The sequence below is a fragment of the Triturus cristatus genome, chromosome 7 (assembly GCF_964204655.1).
Source record: "Triturus cristatus chromosome 7, aTriCri1.1, whole genome shotgun sequence".
Taxonomy (NCBI): domain Eukaryota; kingdom Metazoa; phylum Chordata; class Amphibia; order Caudata; family Salamandridae; genus Triturus; species Triturus cristatus.
Window position 1 is genome coordinate 1,567,745,786 of NC_140590.1, and position 17,328 is coordinate 1,567,763,113.

The following is a 17,328-nucleotide window of genomic DNA, read 5'->3' on the forward strand; positions in this document are numbered from 1 at the left end:
ACCACTCTCCACTCTTGCTGCACTTTGATATTCTTCCGAGGGGAGAGGGTAGGGTGGTCCCGATTAATCCCTGGTATCTGCGTGACCCCACTATTCGCGCAGAGCTGGTTAAATCCCTTAAGCGTTACTTTGACGAGAATGTGGGGTCTGTGTCATCAGCGATCTCGTTGTGGGAGGCGTTCAAGACGGTACTCAGGGGAGAGGCCTTGTCCCTTATTTCCCATTCCCGGAGGCGCGAGCGGGAGGAGGTGACTCGTATTGAAGCGGAGATAACCGAGTTGGAGGGTGATCTAGAATATGGGGTGACGGATGACAAATTACATGTTCTTCGACTCAAGCAATCGGCTTATAAGGCCCTCGTCACGGAGGCGGCCAGGGGCCTCAGTAGAGAGCAACAGGGGAGATTGTATGATGTGGGTGATAAGGCTGGTAAATTGATTGCATGGTTGGACAAAAAGGAGAGAGCGAGTCGAGTTGTCCCGTTGATTGAGAAACAGAATGGTGTGTGTGTCACTGAACCGGAAGAAATTGTCGCCTGCTTTGCAGACTATTTCCGTGGGGTGTATTCCCCGGTGTCCTCCCGCTCTGAAGAGGATTCCCACGCCCTGCTCAGGGATATCGCGCTGCCTTCCCTTTCGGAGGAGGACAGAGTGTCGTTGGACACTGCTCCAACTTCCGAAGAAATTGCCCTCGCCATACGATCGGTCGCTTCCGGCAAGGCCATGGGCCCTAATGGTCTTCCCATCGAGTTGTATAAGTTGCGACCGGATACGCTGGCGCCACATCTCTGTGCTATGTTCCTCGCTCCCACTCGGCGGGTTCCCTCCCGCTAGACCAGCGTCTAGCTACTATCGTGGTTATCCATAAGGAGGGGAGGCCACGGGACCGGGTCACATCCTATCGGCCTATTTCGTTATTGAATGCAGAGCCCAAAATCCTCGCCAAGGTGTTGGCCAATCGGCTGGTCGGCGTAGTGTGTGACTTGATTCACCAGGATCAGTCCGGCTTCATCCTTCATCGCAATACAGCGCTTAACCTGCGGCGTTTGCATGGGGTGCTCGCACGTGTCCCGTTCATACGAGAGCCGGCCATTTTGGCGTCCTTGGACGCCACTATGGCGTTTGACACGCTCGAATGGCCCTATATTTGGGCGACGCTCGCGAAGTTTGGGTTTGGCCCAGGATTCATCAGTTGGGTAAAATTGTTGTACTCGGGCCCGCTGGCGCAGGTCGTGGTCAACGGTAGAGTGTCGGCCTCGTTCGAGCTGGGCAGGGGCACGCGGCAGGGCTGCCCGTTATCACCGCTCCTTTTCGCGCTCGCTTTGGAGCCCCTGGCGGAGTGGCTGCGGTGGGAACCTTCTATTCGTGGTCTCCGCTGGACCCCCGAGTATGAGGACCGCGTATCTTTATATGCTGACGATATCCTCCTGTACCTGGCTTCCCCACGTAAATCACTAATAGTGCTGGTTGATGTATTGCATTCATTTGGCCTTAACTCCGGCCTTATCATCAACTGGGCTAAATCGTGCATCTATGTTCTCTCTGGGGAGGACCCTATCCTTCCGCGGGGCTGTCCTATCCAGATCGCCCCGCAGGGATTTCGATACCTGGGTGTCTTCATTGCCCTGGACGCGGAGGCCCGATATGGTCAAAACTTGCTTCCCCCCCTCCAGCGTCTGAAGGAGGATGTTGCGCGTTGGAGGCGCTTGCCGCTCTCGCCGCTCGGCCGGGCAGCATTGTTTAAGATGATGTCGCTGCCGCGTTTCCTGTACGCTCTGCAGAACACAATGGACGTCGTTCCGGCGCGCTACTTTCGCGAGGTAGAGAGTCTGCAGCGCCGACTGCTCTGGGAGGGTAGACCGCGTATCGCCTTGGCGAAGCTGACGCTCCCGTGGTATGACGGGGGGATCGCCCTCCCGGATATCAAACGGTATTATTGGGCCTCCCAGCTGGCTGCGATTAATCACGGCCTGTACGGGCCCGCTCTAAAGCCGGCTTTTGAAATGGATAAGATTTTACTGCCGGGTGGTGATTATAACCGAGCGCTGTACTCCGGCTCGCTTGACACACGTTTGACGGGCCCCAGTCGTGTCATGGTACGAGTGTGGCACGCGGCTAATGTGGCGCTGGGGTGGAAAGGTAGTTTGACCCGGGAGTCGCCACTATACGCATCTGAGCAGTTGGGCTCCCTGTGGACCTCGAAGGGCTTTGAAAAGTGGGACATGATAGGCATCAGCAGGGTGGGTGATCTCTGGACGAGGGGGGGATTCAAAACGTTCGAGATGCTACGGACAGAATTCCAGTTGCAGGACAGGGAGTACTTTCGGTATATGCAGATCCATCATGCGCTATGCTCCATATTCCCGGACGTTGCCTCCATCCCGGAGTATTCCCCTCTGGAGGATAGAGTGCTAGATGGACATGTACCGGACAGCACGATTTCATTGATCTATAAAAAACTTATCAATGACCGCTCGGGACTGCTGACTAACCTTCGTGAGGCATGGGTGGCCGATGGATTGGAGCTGGATGACGAGGACTGGGTATCGGCGGTGGCCTCCCCGAAAGAGGTGGCCATACCGGCCCGCCTTCGCTTCGTCCAGCTCAAGATACTCCATAGGGTCTATGTCACGGGGCCAAGGCTACTGCGTATGGGATATGCTGTGGACGGGCTGTGTAAGCGTGGGTGTGGTTCTTTGGGGACCTTTTTCCATATTTTGTGGGAATGCCCGGAGGTGGAGCGATTCTGGCGTGGTGTGCATGAGGTCCTGCGGGTGGTTACGCATGTGTCGCTGCTGCCCGAAGCGAGGAGATGCCTGTTGAACGTGTGGGAGCCAACCGATTATTCGGTACCACAGACGCGGTGGGTGACTCTGGGATATATGGTGGCCAAACGCGACATAGCTCAACTGTGGGGTTCCCAGAGGTCCCCGACTGTCTCGGCATGGAAGGACAACATTGGTGCATGTTTCGGGAAAAAATGGTGTATGTTGCGAGAGGTAAGCCTGGGACATGGGTGAACGTATGGGGCCCCTGGAACGCCTACCGCGGGGGAATCTGTACCCCGCCGTTATTGCCCGATCCGTCACCGGCCCCATCCCCTTAGCCAGTCTAGCTCCCCGGTCCCGGGCACGGAGTCCTCCTAATCCCAGTCTTGCCCTTTTTCCCCCATTGCTACTCCTAAGGATTGGTAGGGTCCCCCCCGCTAGGGGAGCACATGCTGCTGTTTCCGATTGTGGGTTGCCTTGTGGATTTGTTCTTGTGTTGTTATTTATATTAAAATGAAACCGTTGTGTGTGCTCGGATGGTGTGGCTACCACCGCTTTTACATCCTGTGCATTTCCCTTCGCCGCGGCATGGGCGCTATTGTTTGTATCCAATGCTCCTCTTGCTTGCTAGCGGCCGGCCTGAAGGTTGTAGGCCCATCTCTGTATATTTTTTTAATTTTGTAATAAACGGTTTCAAAAAAAAAAAAAAAAAAGAAGAAATCGAGGACTAAGGCATCTCTGCGTCTGAAAGAGCCACCCACAAAGTGAAAAATAATAATCAACTATAATAGAAAAACTGTATAATGGCACGCACTGTTTATATTAGCGATACATTCTGACAGGGAATTTGTTTAACTGACTTGATGGTAAAGAGAAAAAAAAGATATGAGAAACAATCAATTATTTTACTCTATTAATTAGCAGGATGATTTCAGACTGCATTCCAGACAACTCAAGCTCACTTGGCGTACTACACACGGATTCATTCAAGCCTGGTGCACCGATTCTAAAGTGCCTCATGAGTCTTGTGGAGGATTGCAACTCTGAAGAGACGATTTACGGGATTATAAGTAAGGCTCCCCGTTTTCCGTTTTTACTGATTTTTAAAGATAAATACAGACAGAAAACCATTTATTTTCTTGTCTGTATTTATTTTTAAATGGGGATAAAAACGGAAATTGGGTGCTTTTAGAGTGATTCTAAATACACTTTGCCATGACTGCCAGGCCAATAACTGTGTGGATTGATAGGTAAGGGGATTAAAAAAGAAAGGAGTTTTAGTAAAGAGGCTTAAACAGCAGCAGAACTGCACAAGGTTGATGCTGAAATCTGAATATTTTCATGTAAGTGCATTGATTTATCTTCTGCGTGTTTTCATATCACTGAAACCTGGCAGGCATTCAAGCATGACTGCATATTCATTGGTTAAATCAATGTGGAAATATACCAGTTCCAGCTTTATTTTTTTCACAAAACCCATACTAAATATGAATAAATACAGATAAAGTTGACAAAAAATAAATATGGATAAATACAGACGGAAATGTCAAAAAACAAATACCATAAAACCGGGAGCCCTAATTATGAGGCATATGGAGCTGCAGTACAACTTATTTCTCTTTGGTGATATTTTTACAAGATAAAAAATGGGAAGCAAATATCTTTAAATACTCCTGGTTTAGTTTCAACTGGCAAGTTATTCATGTCAATGGAAAGGCTATTAGAGAGAATGTGAGGTGACCTGCCACAGCATATTCTCAGCTAAAGCGGATACTGTATACTGAGCAAAGAGCAATTTTTCGAATAGATGGATCACCAGTTTGGAGGACTAAATATGTTTTTTTATGGTTCAGCGCAGTGTTTTGGTGCAAGATGCAGTGTGGATTTATGAACCGTGTTTATTGGACTTATCAAAAGTTTTAACAGATGGATTTAGTTTTGGAATTAAACATCAGTGTAAGAAATTGGATTATTTTTTGGGTAACTACACACCTCAAGGAACAATCCCACCCCTGTCAGAGTGAACCTTCAAGATCACAAGATGAATCTGAGCTCAACCCCCTGTTAGCGATGACAGACAGCAGACCAGCTCAACCTACTGGCAACTTGTAAAGTATTCACGTACCAGCAAAAAAGTAAGAGTCGAAATGCAAAACAAAAATCCCCAAACCAATACGATAAATAGTAAACTTTAAAGAAACAAAAAAGGTTCATGTGTGTGTGTGTAGTGCAGTGTAGTAATCCCCATCTCTACTACTAAAATCCAGTTTCTCACAGTCCCTGTACACACAGCAATGGATCCAGAAATTGAAATCTGGTAGAACAAAGCAGGATTTGCAAGCGACCAGACAGCAAATACACAAGAATTGTTTGGCATTCTGTTTCAGCCCTTTGACGAACGCCCCAAGTGTTACATGTAAAACCCCAGCAGACATCTGAAGCAGGATTTGACAATTCAGCGAAATGTGACACTAATGTAAAAACAGAGGTCCACTGTGATTGGAATGTGCCTGGTTTAGGTGTCAAAGGAAGGGCTCTGCCTTTAACATTCAATATTTAAAACCAAAGCTAGGAACTAGGGACTTATAGGCAAGTTATATATGCCAATTAGGGGTATGTCAATTTCAATATGTTGAAAGGGGGGCACATACTTTTTCCCTGGTTAGAAGATGTACAGTACACAGATTTCTAAACCTGACCAAAGTATCAAGTGCAGCAAAAGATTAAATATCTGGGGTACCCTGCAGAAAGATCACATTTCCTACAATCGGCTTATGAAGGTTCTAATCATAAGGATGATCCAAATAAATGTATTAATAACCAACAGCTGTCAATTGTAGGTGGTTTGATCTATGTCAAGATCAGATCCTGTTTGCAAGTCTTTAGACTACTGGTAACTTGATTTGATATAGTTATCTTAAGATGAAAGAGAGAAGTGAACAGATACATAGCATCTGTATGACGACACGGTACACTTTAAATAATTTATATCTATCTTTACTTGCTTAAAAATGGACGCTGTGTTTAGGATTACAATTTTCAGATAGCACTATTTTCAACATTATGTCTGCTTCAGGGTGGAGTAAAAATTAGGAAAAAGGGATTCTAGTTTAAACTAATGTGCTATATTTGTGAGATTATGGGAAACATTCATGTAAACTGATTGATTTCATTTTTTCCCTTTAATTTATTTTACTTCATCTTGTTATAAGTTTGATCTATAAAGATTTCAGAACTATTCTGTAACATGAACATTTCAGGAAGGGTCAAATGTACAAAAGACTTTGCATTTGCAAAGTAAAACCTTTTGTGTACAAAGGCAATAGTAACTACAAAATCACATTGTAAATATCTATTGAAGTGTAAAAATAAAAATGAAGTGGAAGTTAGCGATTAAGTGCCAACAACAGAAAAAGGTGCAGAAGGGAAGTCTCAATTCTAAAAACAATTGCAAACTAAGACAGAAGCAGCTTTTACAGTTTGCATATGCACAAAGAGACTAGTCCCAGCAAAATCCTTTGCATTGCACTACATTCGGCCACCCCTTTTAAGTTGTGAGGGGTTCTCAAATTCCACGGTGTGCAAAGGGATAGTTTGAAAAAATTCACAATCCACCCATCTCATTAATATCTGTGGGGTGGGAATCAGCATGTAAATAATTTCGAAAACCTTCAAATACTTGGAAGGAGGCCTTGATGGGACAGCAGTCCTGCACTGGATATCACAAAAAGGAAGATCATTTTTGGAGACCAGCACTTATTTTTCCACATCAGACATTTACCGAGAGCGGGAGAGGGAAAAACTCACAACACACAAAGGCTGAGGAAGAGACAGACAGAAAACCGTCACAAAGGAAGAAAGAAGGAACAAGCAAAAGTTAGATAAAGGGGCAGGGAGTGTCTGCTAGTAGATTAAAGAGGCATGAAGTGGATTTAAGACTACGCAGCATTTATAGTCTGAGTGCTGACAATTAATAGCACTGGGCACAGGCTTCTGAGCAGAGGGTTCGGAACCAGCACCCATTCAATTGCAAATTAAGCACTGGTCTAAGGCCTGCCACAAGAAAGGGACACCTGTTGTGTTATATTGATTTGTATAGCGCACTAATCACCAAGAGGTTATCCAGGCGCTTGGGCAGGCGTTTAAGTTTGTCGTTCCCAGGGTGCTTATACGAAGAGCCAAATCTTCAGCTTCTTGAGGAACTTAAAAAAAAGTGAGGAGGATATGCTGATGTGTTGAGGGAGGGCATTCCAAGTCTTGGGTGCAATACAGGAGAATGAGCAACCTTCAGTTTTGCTTTTGCAGATACAAGGAATGTCTGTGAGTGAGTGTAGGTGTCTGGTGGGTTGGTGAAAGTGTATGCGACTGTTCACATATTCTGGTCCTGTGTTGTGTAGGGCTTGGACTGTGTGTGTGAACAGTTCAAATTGGCTGTGGTTCTGAATGGGGAGCCAGTGAAGCCTCTCGAGATGCAGTGTGATGTGGGTGCAGCATGGGAGTGCGAGTCTTGCAGTGGTGTTCTGAGTCTGTGTAGGAGTGGTTGCGATTTTAGCATAGAGCGTGTTGCCGTAGTCCAGCCTGCTGGTGATGTATGTGCAGGACAGACCGTCTGGGGTTCTGAGGCAACCCTTTTAAGATTTTTCACAGCATGCACAGGATGTAGCAGGAGCAGGAGCACACTGCGATGACTTGAGTCATCATGTTGAGCTTGACATCTAGGATCATCCCTGGATTTCTTGCGTGGTCTGCGGGTGTGGTCCTTGCTCAAACGGCCACCAAGTGGAGTCCCAACGGAAAGTCTGATGACAAAAACCAGTACTTCGATCTTGTCTGAGTCGAGCTGCAGGCAGTTGGTTCACATTCAGTCTGCTACCATGGCCATGCAGTTGGTGAAGTTGGTTCTGGCAGTGGTTGTTCCATCAGGGAGAGGATGAGTTGAGTTGAGTGTCATCGGCGTAAGAGATGACATGGATGTCTTGTAATCAGATGATGTTGGCAAGAAGTGTCATATGCATGTTGAAAAGAATGGGGTGAGAAACGATCCTTGTGGGACTCCGCATATCAATTTCTTGGTGTCTGATGTGAAGGGTGGCAGTCTGACCCATTGGATTCTTCCTGTGAGGAAGGAACAGATACATTTGAGAGCAGATCCTTGTATGTGAACCTGGTTTCATCTTCTGATGAGGGCGTTATAGGAGACCGTGTAGAAGGGAGTAGAGAGGTCGAGCAGGATGAAAGCGTCCATTTCTCCTAGGTCCAGGATGATTCGAAAGTCATCAGTGGCTGCGTTAAGTGCTGTTTCGGTGCTATGGTTCTTTCTGAATCCTGATTGAGTGTTGTCTAGAAGATGGTGAAGTTCGAGGTGGGTTGTGAGTTGCTTGTTGATGGCCTTTTCAATCACTTTGGCTGGATAGGGGAGATGGGTTGGACATTGCTCAGTTGATTTGGGTCGGCTGTGGGCTTCTTGAGGAAGGTGCCGATTTCTGCAAGTTTCCATTCATACAGAAAAGTGGCTGACATGATTAAGGTGTTGATGATGTAGATCAGGGTGGTGCCTACATGTTCCTAGGCTGTAGATGTGGTGGTGGCATGGGTCTGTTGGGGCCCATGAGTGGATGGTTTGTATGCCTGCTGCGTGGTCGTTTCTGGTGAGGGCTGTTTATTCGGTCAGGTGGTCGTCTTGGTTTTTGATGGGTATTTTAGCAATGAATTCTCTGGGATTTGGTTGGTGTGCAAAGTTGCTATAGAAGTTTGAAATTTTGCTGTGGAAGAAGTTGGATAGGTGGTCACTGAGTTGCTGGGAGGCAGCGATGTTGGCAATAGTGGCTCTGGGCAAGGAGAAATCCTTAACGATCGAGAAGATCTTTGCGGCTCTTGGAGCTTCCTTCGATGCATTCCACTAGTGTTTTTCAAATGGTGTCTCTTATTTGCTGATGATAAAAGATTTGAAATTGTTTCATGCGGTCAAGCAAATGTGCTTTATTGACCAAATGGCCTATTCACAAAGGTCAATTTACACATAAGCAAAAATACACTAGTAAATTTACTCTAACATTTTGCAATAAAATTTACGCTTGTAAATAGTGAATAGCAAAAACTTCCACAAAGTATAGACCTATGTGTCTCCACACCCCTGAAATGGGTTGGAAACAAATTTAAAAATGAAAAGTTAATTCTAGTAACTTTTAACGCATCGTCTGAGATCTCCCCATGGTAAAGTGTAGGACATTTTTAAAACTTTTAAAAAACTTTAGGAGAAATAGTAAAAATATGTTATAATTAATTTACAAACATTTAATATATTTGACATATAGAACATTTTTAAATTGAAAAGGTTTTTAAAATATTATTTCAACTCAGAGTAGTTCAGACAGAACTTCATAAGTAACACGATATACTGGCAGAAAAAAAACTGCTGACCTCGGGTTAGAGGCTTAATGGTAAAAAAAGAATGCCTGGCACTGAGGTGTAGTCTCAAATTATTTTTTGTTTGGCCTTCCAACAAGACTTTGGCAAAAAGAATCATCTATATTCTGATCTTGCCAGGCAATGATGAAGCTTATGGGGTCACTGTTGGAGCCAAACATCTGAATATTATGGAGTTGGGAAGAAATGCCTTTATTAGTTGGAACGATGCAGATCACAAAACAGAGACCAATACTACAGGGTGGATTGCCAAGGATTAAGCTGTTCAGAAAGCTCTCCTACACCAGATACGTTTTTAGTAACTGGCAAGCAATCTGTAAATTTTAACTGCACTCTGAGTTAGGGAAAAAGAACTGCATAGAGTACATTACATTATCAAAAAAGTTAGACAAGTTAAGTAAATGAGATCCAATAAAATGTGGGTGGCGAAAAAGGAGCACGGCAGCAAATGCTTTTTTGTCTTAACTTTATAGCGACATTTTATGAAAAAGTCCACACAGTGGCAGTCACCACAATGTCAAATTAAAAGAAGCTCGACAAAAGATTAAGGGTAAAACCAAGCTTTTTTGTAAAATCCGTATTATACTTTATGTTTAACAGTATTCAAAAAACAGTCTTAAGAAGAGATCGTGGCATCCAGATGCTAATGGCCTAAGCCTCCTGTATCATCTCATACAGAGTCTATGCCATTACCAATTTAGTGCCGTATTCTAGAGTTCATCGGACAGGATACTCTGCTACAAAAATAGCATAGCAGATTTCCAGTTGGCTGTATTCCAACTGCTTCAAAGTCTATTAAACTTGCACTACGGAAGACGGGATATCCACCACATTCTGACGGAGTATTCCGTCCCCCAAACTCATAAGACGACCCCTGTTCTACTCTTCCCCTTTCTTTGCCAGTCTCTCTGCTCCCAATTAACCCCGCTCCCACCTCACAGTGAACAATATATTTCCAGTACCTTCGATAGAAACAAACAGTGGAAGGAGACTGAGGAACATAAGGGGCTGAAGATGAAACATGGTGTCAATGGGATTCTGCAGACCTAAATGTGTAAAATAAGAAACAACGGGTAAACGACATAATTCTTTTCTACGCACACAACGTTTTAAAGTAAGCAAGAAACAGCAAAATAACAGTTTGAAGCACATTCATGAATTTATTTCTAGCCACCAGAACATTTGTTGTATTACAATTTCCCTTTGCTTATTCCCATTCCATTATTCACAATATACCTAACTTATGCCCTTAAACTAGCTTGCACCATTCTCCCTTGCTTGTTTTCAACTGCTGCTTCATGGACCAAATTCACTCCATTTCACACACCCTCATGACTGACCACTCCAGCATTCTCTCTTCCCGTACCTCTGCCTACCCTTATTAAACCGCATAAATCCTTGAAATACATCAAACTGCTACACCTTGTTCCATGTCACCAGGACACCATATGTTCAACTACAGACTTTTCCGTTGCAGATAACTGAAATGGCTCAATGGAAGCAGCCATGATACAACTCCAGAGTAGACTAGATTTTCAAAAGACAACCTCCTACAAGGTGCCCTGATGACATGCAGCAAGGCTAGGAATCACACTCCTCTCTTTAGCAAGTGTATTCCTCCGCAACACTATCCTGTGCATGATTGAGATTATAATCCAGCACATGATGCACTCACCCAGCTCTTCCTTCTGCATTAGGATCTGCGTCAGTGTCCACCGTATACCGCCTAAAAAGGAAGCCATGAGGACTAGTACAAAGCCTTCAACGTTGAATTGCGTAGACTCGTAGGTGAACATGAAGAGACCTCCAGCAATTAGTAAAACTACTAGGATTAGAACTGCCCGCTGTTTAAAAAGAAAAGAGACAAAAGGATGAGGACACATTCACAGTAAAATAATTAAGCACCTGAATTTAGAAAGGAAACCCTCAGAACATAATCAGCATCCGCCTTCCAGCAGAAGAGCCTCAGGGATATATCAACTAGGAAAGTTTAAAAAATGATTTCAGAAATCTGGTGGATCCACTGGCATCACAGTATCCCTTAGAGAAGAATCAATATTTTCTTGCTTCAATGGAAGTACTTAGAAATTAAAAATTGAAGTGTGAGATCTAATAGAGTAGGTGGCCTCGCAATAATGTCAACTTATTTACTTACTATTGCAAAGATCTCCGCTTGCACACTACATAAGTGGGCAACTTCACAGAAGCATCATCCTACCGGTTTGTCAACATACAAGAACTCTGATCTCTGTTCTCATGACTTGACAGAAACATCAGTGCATCCACTCCCAAAAGACAGAGAAGGACTACAAGAATTAGCTGAAGAATAAAATTGCTCTATAGAGGGTTAGCTTAGGGGCCCCTCAAAGTATGGACAGAGGGATCCAACTGGGTTCAGATTGGCGTAGAACTGGAATATGCCCCTGCAGTTGCGGGCCAGGGTCCGTGTTCTATCGCCCAAAGCAGGAAAGCCCATCAAGGTAGTGATTGGTCTACCCTGTGTTTTGGCTGAAAGGGGGTTGTGGTGGACTAAGCCCATTTTGCAGGGTCATCCCTGAACTTTTTGCCTTCCTCCTGTTTGTGTTGGTTTTAGGACTCTGGGCACTTTATGCCCTCTGTGTAAAGTGTTATGGTAATTGACTGCCCATAATTGGTAGGTCGGCCTTACAAATAAAGTCCCTAAGAAAGTGCACTATGTGTGCCAGGGCTGGTAATGCAAATGCTACTAGTGTGCCTGCAGCACTAATTGTGCCACCCACACAAGTAGCCCTAAAGAGAGAACTGCCTGCACACAGTTTGCTAACTGCCATGTTGTCCTGACAAGTGCACCCACTTGCCAGGCCTTACCCTTCCCTTGTATGCACATCAGACACCCCTATGGTAGGCCCAAGGTACCCCCCCTGGGCAGGTTGCAGTGTATGTGAAAAGTAGGACATGTACTGAGGTGTGTACCATGTCTTAACAGTTAAAATACTCTACATTTAGTTTTTCACTGTTAAAAAGCTATCTTGCCCATAGGACAGAATGGGGAGGCTGTGTAATATGTTTCCAGCCTATCTTCCCATAGGCTGAAGATGGAGAGGTGAAGTTTAGTGTGCCTGAACTCACAATTTAATAACATCTTTCTGTGAAGGTGGTTTTTGCATTGTGTGTTTAGAAACCACTCTTTTAGAAGTGGCTGTTTTTTTGTGTTCTAACATTTTTGTGCGTCTCTTGCCTGGTTGTGGATTGACTGTCTGGATTTGAAAGCGATAGGATCTGGGGAATGTGTTGACCAGGGGGAGGAGGTGAGACAGCAACAGGCTGACCTACATCTGGAGTGAAGGGGGGAGGAGTAGCCCCTGGAGGTTAAGAGGCCTGGACTGCCGCCATAAAACAATGGCTTCATCTCCTGCTGAGTGATTAAGGATCCAGACCCCCACTATCAAAGGAAGAAGTTGTCACTGGCAGGGAGACACTCAGAACTGGTTAGAACAGGGGTCAGTGCCCCCTGAACACAAAGACTTCAAAGACATTGAGGGGTAGAACTATGAGAGCTGAAACCCCTGAACGTTGGATTGATCAAGACTGAAAAGGATTGAAACTACTTTGTGGTCAAGAGGAACCTCTGCCAAGGAAGAAACAGCTGAAGAGACTGAAGGAAATGACTTACCCTTGCTGTGTGTTCTGGGGCTGGCCTGCAGTTTGCTGATTTAACCAAGGAGAGGCTAAGGGACTTTGCTGTGTGCGGTGTCCCCCTGCTTGAAAGGACTTTGCTGTGTGCTGTGTCCTGAAGTAACTTGTCCCCAAGGGCCCGAGCAGAGCTGGCTCCCTGTTGTGGAAACTCAGGAACACATAAGTTTCCAGGTGTGTCTCAGTGACGCTGTGTGCATGTGCTTTTTGCAGCCTGAGACACTCGTAACAAAAACCCTGTGATCGTGGGCACCTGGAGTCCAAGTGAGTCTCAGCAACGCTCTGTGCGTGTGCTTTATGCAGCCTGAGACCTTCGTGAGGATTGTCCGGTGATCGTGCACACCCGGAGTCCAAGTGAGTCTCAGCAATGCTGTGTGCGCTTTTTGCCGCCCGAGACCTTCGTAAGGATTGTCCTGTGATCATGCACACCCAGAGTCCAAGTGAGTCTCAGCAATGCCGTGTGTGCTTTTTGCCGCCTGAGACCTTCGTAAGGATGGTCCTATGACCGTGCAAACCCGAAGCAATTGAGTCTCAGCGAGACAGTGCGCGTGTGCCCTGTTGCAGCCTGAGATCTTCGTCATTGCCATCGGCATGGACTGGCATCCCCAGAGGAGCTGTGCCGCCGGCCCGAGCCCGCCGTTGCCAAGGCGGGACCTCGTACCAACCCCGTCGCGGGCGGGCCCCGAATTCCACTGACCGGAATCAACAAAGTCGCATAGGAGACCCAAGTCGCAAGGAGAGAGAGGTCGCACCTCCCAGGTACCGGGGCCGTAGTGTGGAGCTGCACTTTGGTTTGCACCATACCCATGTTGGGGGCATATGTTGGCAGAAGCTGACCACGAGTCAGTACGAGTGGCATAGAGACAGTCCAAAGCACCGTATTTTTGCATAACGAACTGCCAGATTGTTGCATTATGCATTGCATTATTTTTGCATAATGAATTGCCTGTTGCATTACGCATTGCATTATTTTTGCATAACAAACTGCACGATTGTTGCGTCACGTATGGCATTACTTTTGCATAACGAACTACCTGATTGTTGCATAACAAACTGCATTATTTTGACATTACAAAAGTGCCCGATTCTTACATTACGAACTGAATAGCATTGCATTAGAACTGCATGGGATCATAGAGAATTGCTCATTAATACTGCAAGAACCTATAAGGGCTTGCTGGCCTAATAACCAGCAAGGTGAATTATTACAAGTACGCATATGGTAGATTTTTATCGTGTGGTCTCATCGTATATCTTTTTCTATAAACATAGAAGTGTTTTTTATGAAACTCGTGTAGAGTCCATTTGTGGTGTCATCATTGGGTTGCTGAGAGCATGGTTGCAAATATTTTACACACTTGCCTCGAAGATAAGCCTAGCTGCTCGTGCCAAGCTACCGAGGGTGTGAGATGGGGCTATCTGAGAAGGTGTCCTTCCTTTCCCGGACTTAGAAGCAAGGGTCCCTATTTGGCCTAAAGTACCTACCTCAGCCAACTAGAGACCCCCAGTTCTAACAAGGTTGATAATACAACTCCCAAGACAATTCTTGCTTCCATCAACGTAAAGTAGAATAACTCAGCAGAGAAACCTGGAATCGAAAGGTCAATATATTTTTGGAACAAACACATTCTAGGTAAGTTTATTGCTTCACCAGAAGGCCACAGCTGTATTACTTTAAATCTCTAGTCTTACCTCTATTATTAATGGTTGGGGACTACCGGGGACTCAAAAGGCAGACCAGAAACCTCATCTTAACGTTTTAATGTAAAGTTTGGTTGCAGCCACTAACATACAAGTGTGTCCATTCAGGTTTCTCAACTCGCTCACTGTTGTGCCCACCAATTATTAACATTACAATGCCTAATCTGTAGACCAGAGTTTAAATCTTAGTCAAGAATAGAGGGTAGATATTGGTACTCAGAAAATGCTCAAGGACTAGAAATACCACAATTGCTGCACCAATTGCTACACAAATGACATTTCTTTATGCACTCATTTAGTTCTCTTTATTAAGTGATACAAAGGTTTAACATTCATTTAATCAATTGACGACAAAGTATATTTCAACACTAACATAGCTTTTACATCACTCATTTAGCCGGTACATTTTTTATACAATGTTACATATGGTTAGTATAAACATGAAGAGGCCTCCAGCAATTAAGACAATTGGATCCGCCATGTCCAGCCAGGACAAAATGACTAGTTTCACCACAGTTCGTCTGTTCCTAAGCAAATCTGATAAGCGGGGTTGAAGGTGATCCGGTAAACGAGAAAGTACTAACTGGGCTAGGTCACAGAGGGTGCGATGTAGCAACCCAGGAGACAGGTGACATTTAAAGATTTCAGAGCCATACTGCCGGCTGAAATTGACTTCTTAGTGAACTGCTTGATTTTTTGGGACACTTATCAGATAGGGGGAAGAGTCTGGATGAACAGGATGCTTGGACCATGAGGATCTCCAGGAAAGGATGCACAACAGAAAGGTGGGGTCACCCAGTGCCAGGCTATATCTTCTTGCTCAGTGCACAGTTTAGAGGATGTGGGCTTCTCCCACTCAGGAACAATGGTCTCAGTGAGGGCTTGTTGAAAGGCAAGAAAAATGTCCGCAGAGTGTGATGCAGCGTGTAGTACCTCTACTAAGAGGCTGGTCTTGGTTTCAGAAGATGGAAGCTGGAGACACAACACCTCTGCCAACTTCTTAACGACCAAATAAAAAGAGTGGACCTCTGAGGGAGGTAATCATATTACGGATTATAGCCCTCATTAAGGTGAGGCGTCCAGGAGACAAGCATCCTTAAAGTTAGTAAAGTCTAGGTCCAGCATTACAGAACGTCCTCCCCATCGTCCGTGTCGAAGCCAGGATCCACAATGGGGTCAAAGCCTCTGAAAAAGTATCAGCCTTCCTCTATAAGGCGCAGAGCCTCCCTTCAAAGGAACGGAAACTCCATGAGAGACAACAAAACCAATCTTTAGGGTTACTGTGCAAGGAGTTGATTGTGGCTCCGGTGGCTACCTCTGGGATTGCTGCACTGGATAGGTCTTTGCCAAAGTTGAAGAGCCTGAGGGGTTAGTAAGAGGAGGAAGAGTCAGGCATAGTGCTGAGCCTGAAGCAGGGATCAGTGCCACAGTTGCAGCCAAAGTGACAAGTGGCAATGAAGGAACAGAGCAAGGGTCGTAAAGAACAGCATTAGAATAGCTCCAAAGGCATATAACATTGGACCGATAGGCACTCTAGAGGGGGCCATGGCATATTGCAGTGAAAAAAAAAAGTGATGGATCCTTTCCAGGGATGGGGCACTTTGGTTAAGACTGTACGAAGGACCCAGTCTGAGCAGACACCACAGTCGATAGCGGGTCCACGATCTGTACCGGGTCTGATGGAGCTGCAGGCACCGGATCCTCCGAGAGTTCTGGCTCCGAATAGAGGCTGCTTGAGGAGTGTGGGGGCATGGGGGGGGGGGGGAGGGAGCCACTCTTGGGAGATCAGTGTTGCTTGGGGTTGTGACACCTCTTCTTGTGTTTTCACAGCTTTGAAAAAGGCGGCAACTGCGGTGTTCTTGATGTTGGTCTAGACCTCTTTTTCAGTCAATGTTCAATCCAAGCCTACACCATGAACATCTTAACCTCCTGTTCCTTTGATAGCTTTTGGGTACATACTAAGACAGGAACCGCAGATGGTCCGACCCCAAGCACCACAGGCAGATGTCATGTGGGGCTGTGATGCACATTTGCCCATCACAGTCACTGCAAAGTTTAAACCATGAATATTTAGGGTAAGATACCATGTAAGATATAAATCTTTGATTAAATAGAAAATGCCTCAGCTGCAGAAGCACATAACTTCAGTGGCCTTGAGTCAGAACATAAAATATATATCACTAGCCCACCAAGTGCTTCCAGTAAGTGCCACAGAGCTGCGTTGCAGAGAGGTGTAAAAAGTGGCACAGCCTGGACCACCTCTCTGCAATGCAGCTCAGTGGCGCTTACTGGAAGCACTTGGTGGGCTAGTTAGCCCTCAGGGGCCCTCAGTATTGAAGGGAAATTATATCCCCAATTTAAAACGTGCCATAGTGCGTGTTTGCACACGTCACCTCAGGCACCGTCCCCTCCCTTCACCACTGTGTAAACGCGCCCTGTGGCTGTTCTAAGTTGAGAGATTAAGTCCCCTTGAATCCTAAGGGTCCCTAGGGTCAAACTAGACCACTAGGTACCTCCAGTAAGCGCCACAGAGCTGCGTTGCAGAGAGGTGTAAAAAGGGGCTTGGCCTCAGAACACCTGTCTGCAGCGCAGCTCCCTGGCGCATACTGGAGATGCCTGTTGGGCTAGTTGGCCCTCAGGGACCCTCAGTATTGAAGAGGAATTAATTCCCCAACTTACAACTCGCCAGGGGGCGCGTTTGCAGAGTGCTGCAAGGAGGGGGCGTGGCCTCCGGCACGATGCCAGTCTTTTATTTATTTTAA

General features: G+C 45.7%; 1 protein-coding gene across 4 annotated transcripts in view; it reads right to left on the bottom strand.

Moving 5' to 3' along the window:
* Positions 1–17,328, bottom strand: part of SLC35H1 (solute carrier family 35 member H1) — a 169,004-nt gene that overhangs the window by 42,574 nt on the left and 109,102 nt on the right. For all 4 annotated transcript variants that reach the window (XR_014966848.1, XR_014966847.1, XR_014966849.1 and 1 more), the window contains 2 exons: positions 10,869–11,037; positions 10,156–10,239 (listed from right to left, as the gene is read on the bottom strand). Coding sequence is in view for 1 of the 4 variants with exons in the window: in XM_085619392.1 (XP_085475518.1) it covers positions 10,156–10,239; positions 10,869–11,037 (253 nt within the window). In the remaining 3 variants the exon portion in view is untranslated. The remainder of the gene's footprint in view (positions 1–10,155; positions 10,240–10,868; positions 11,038–17,328) is intronic.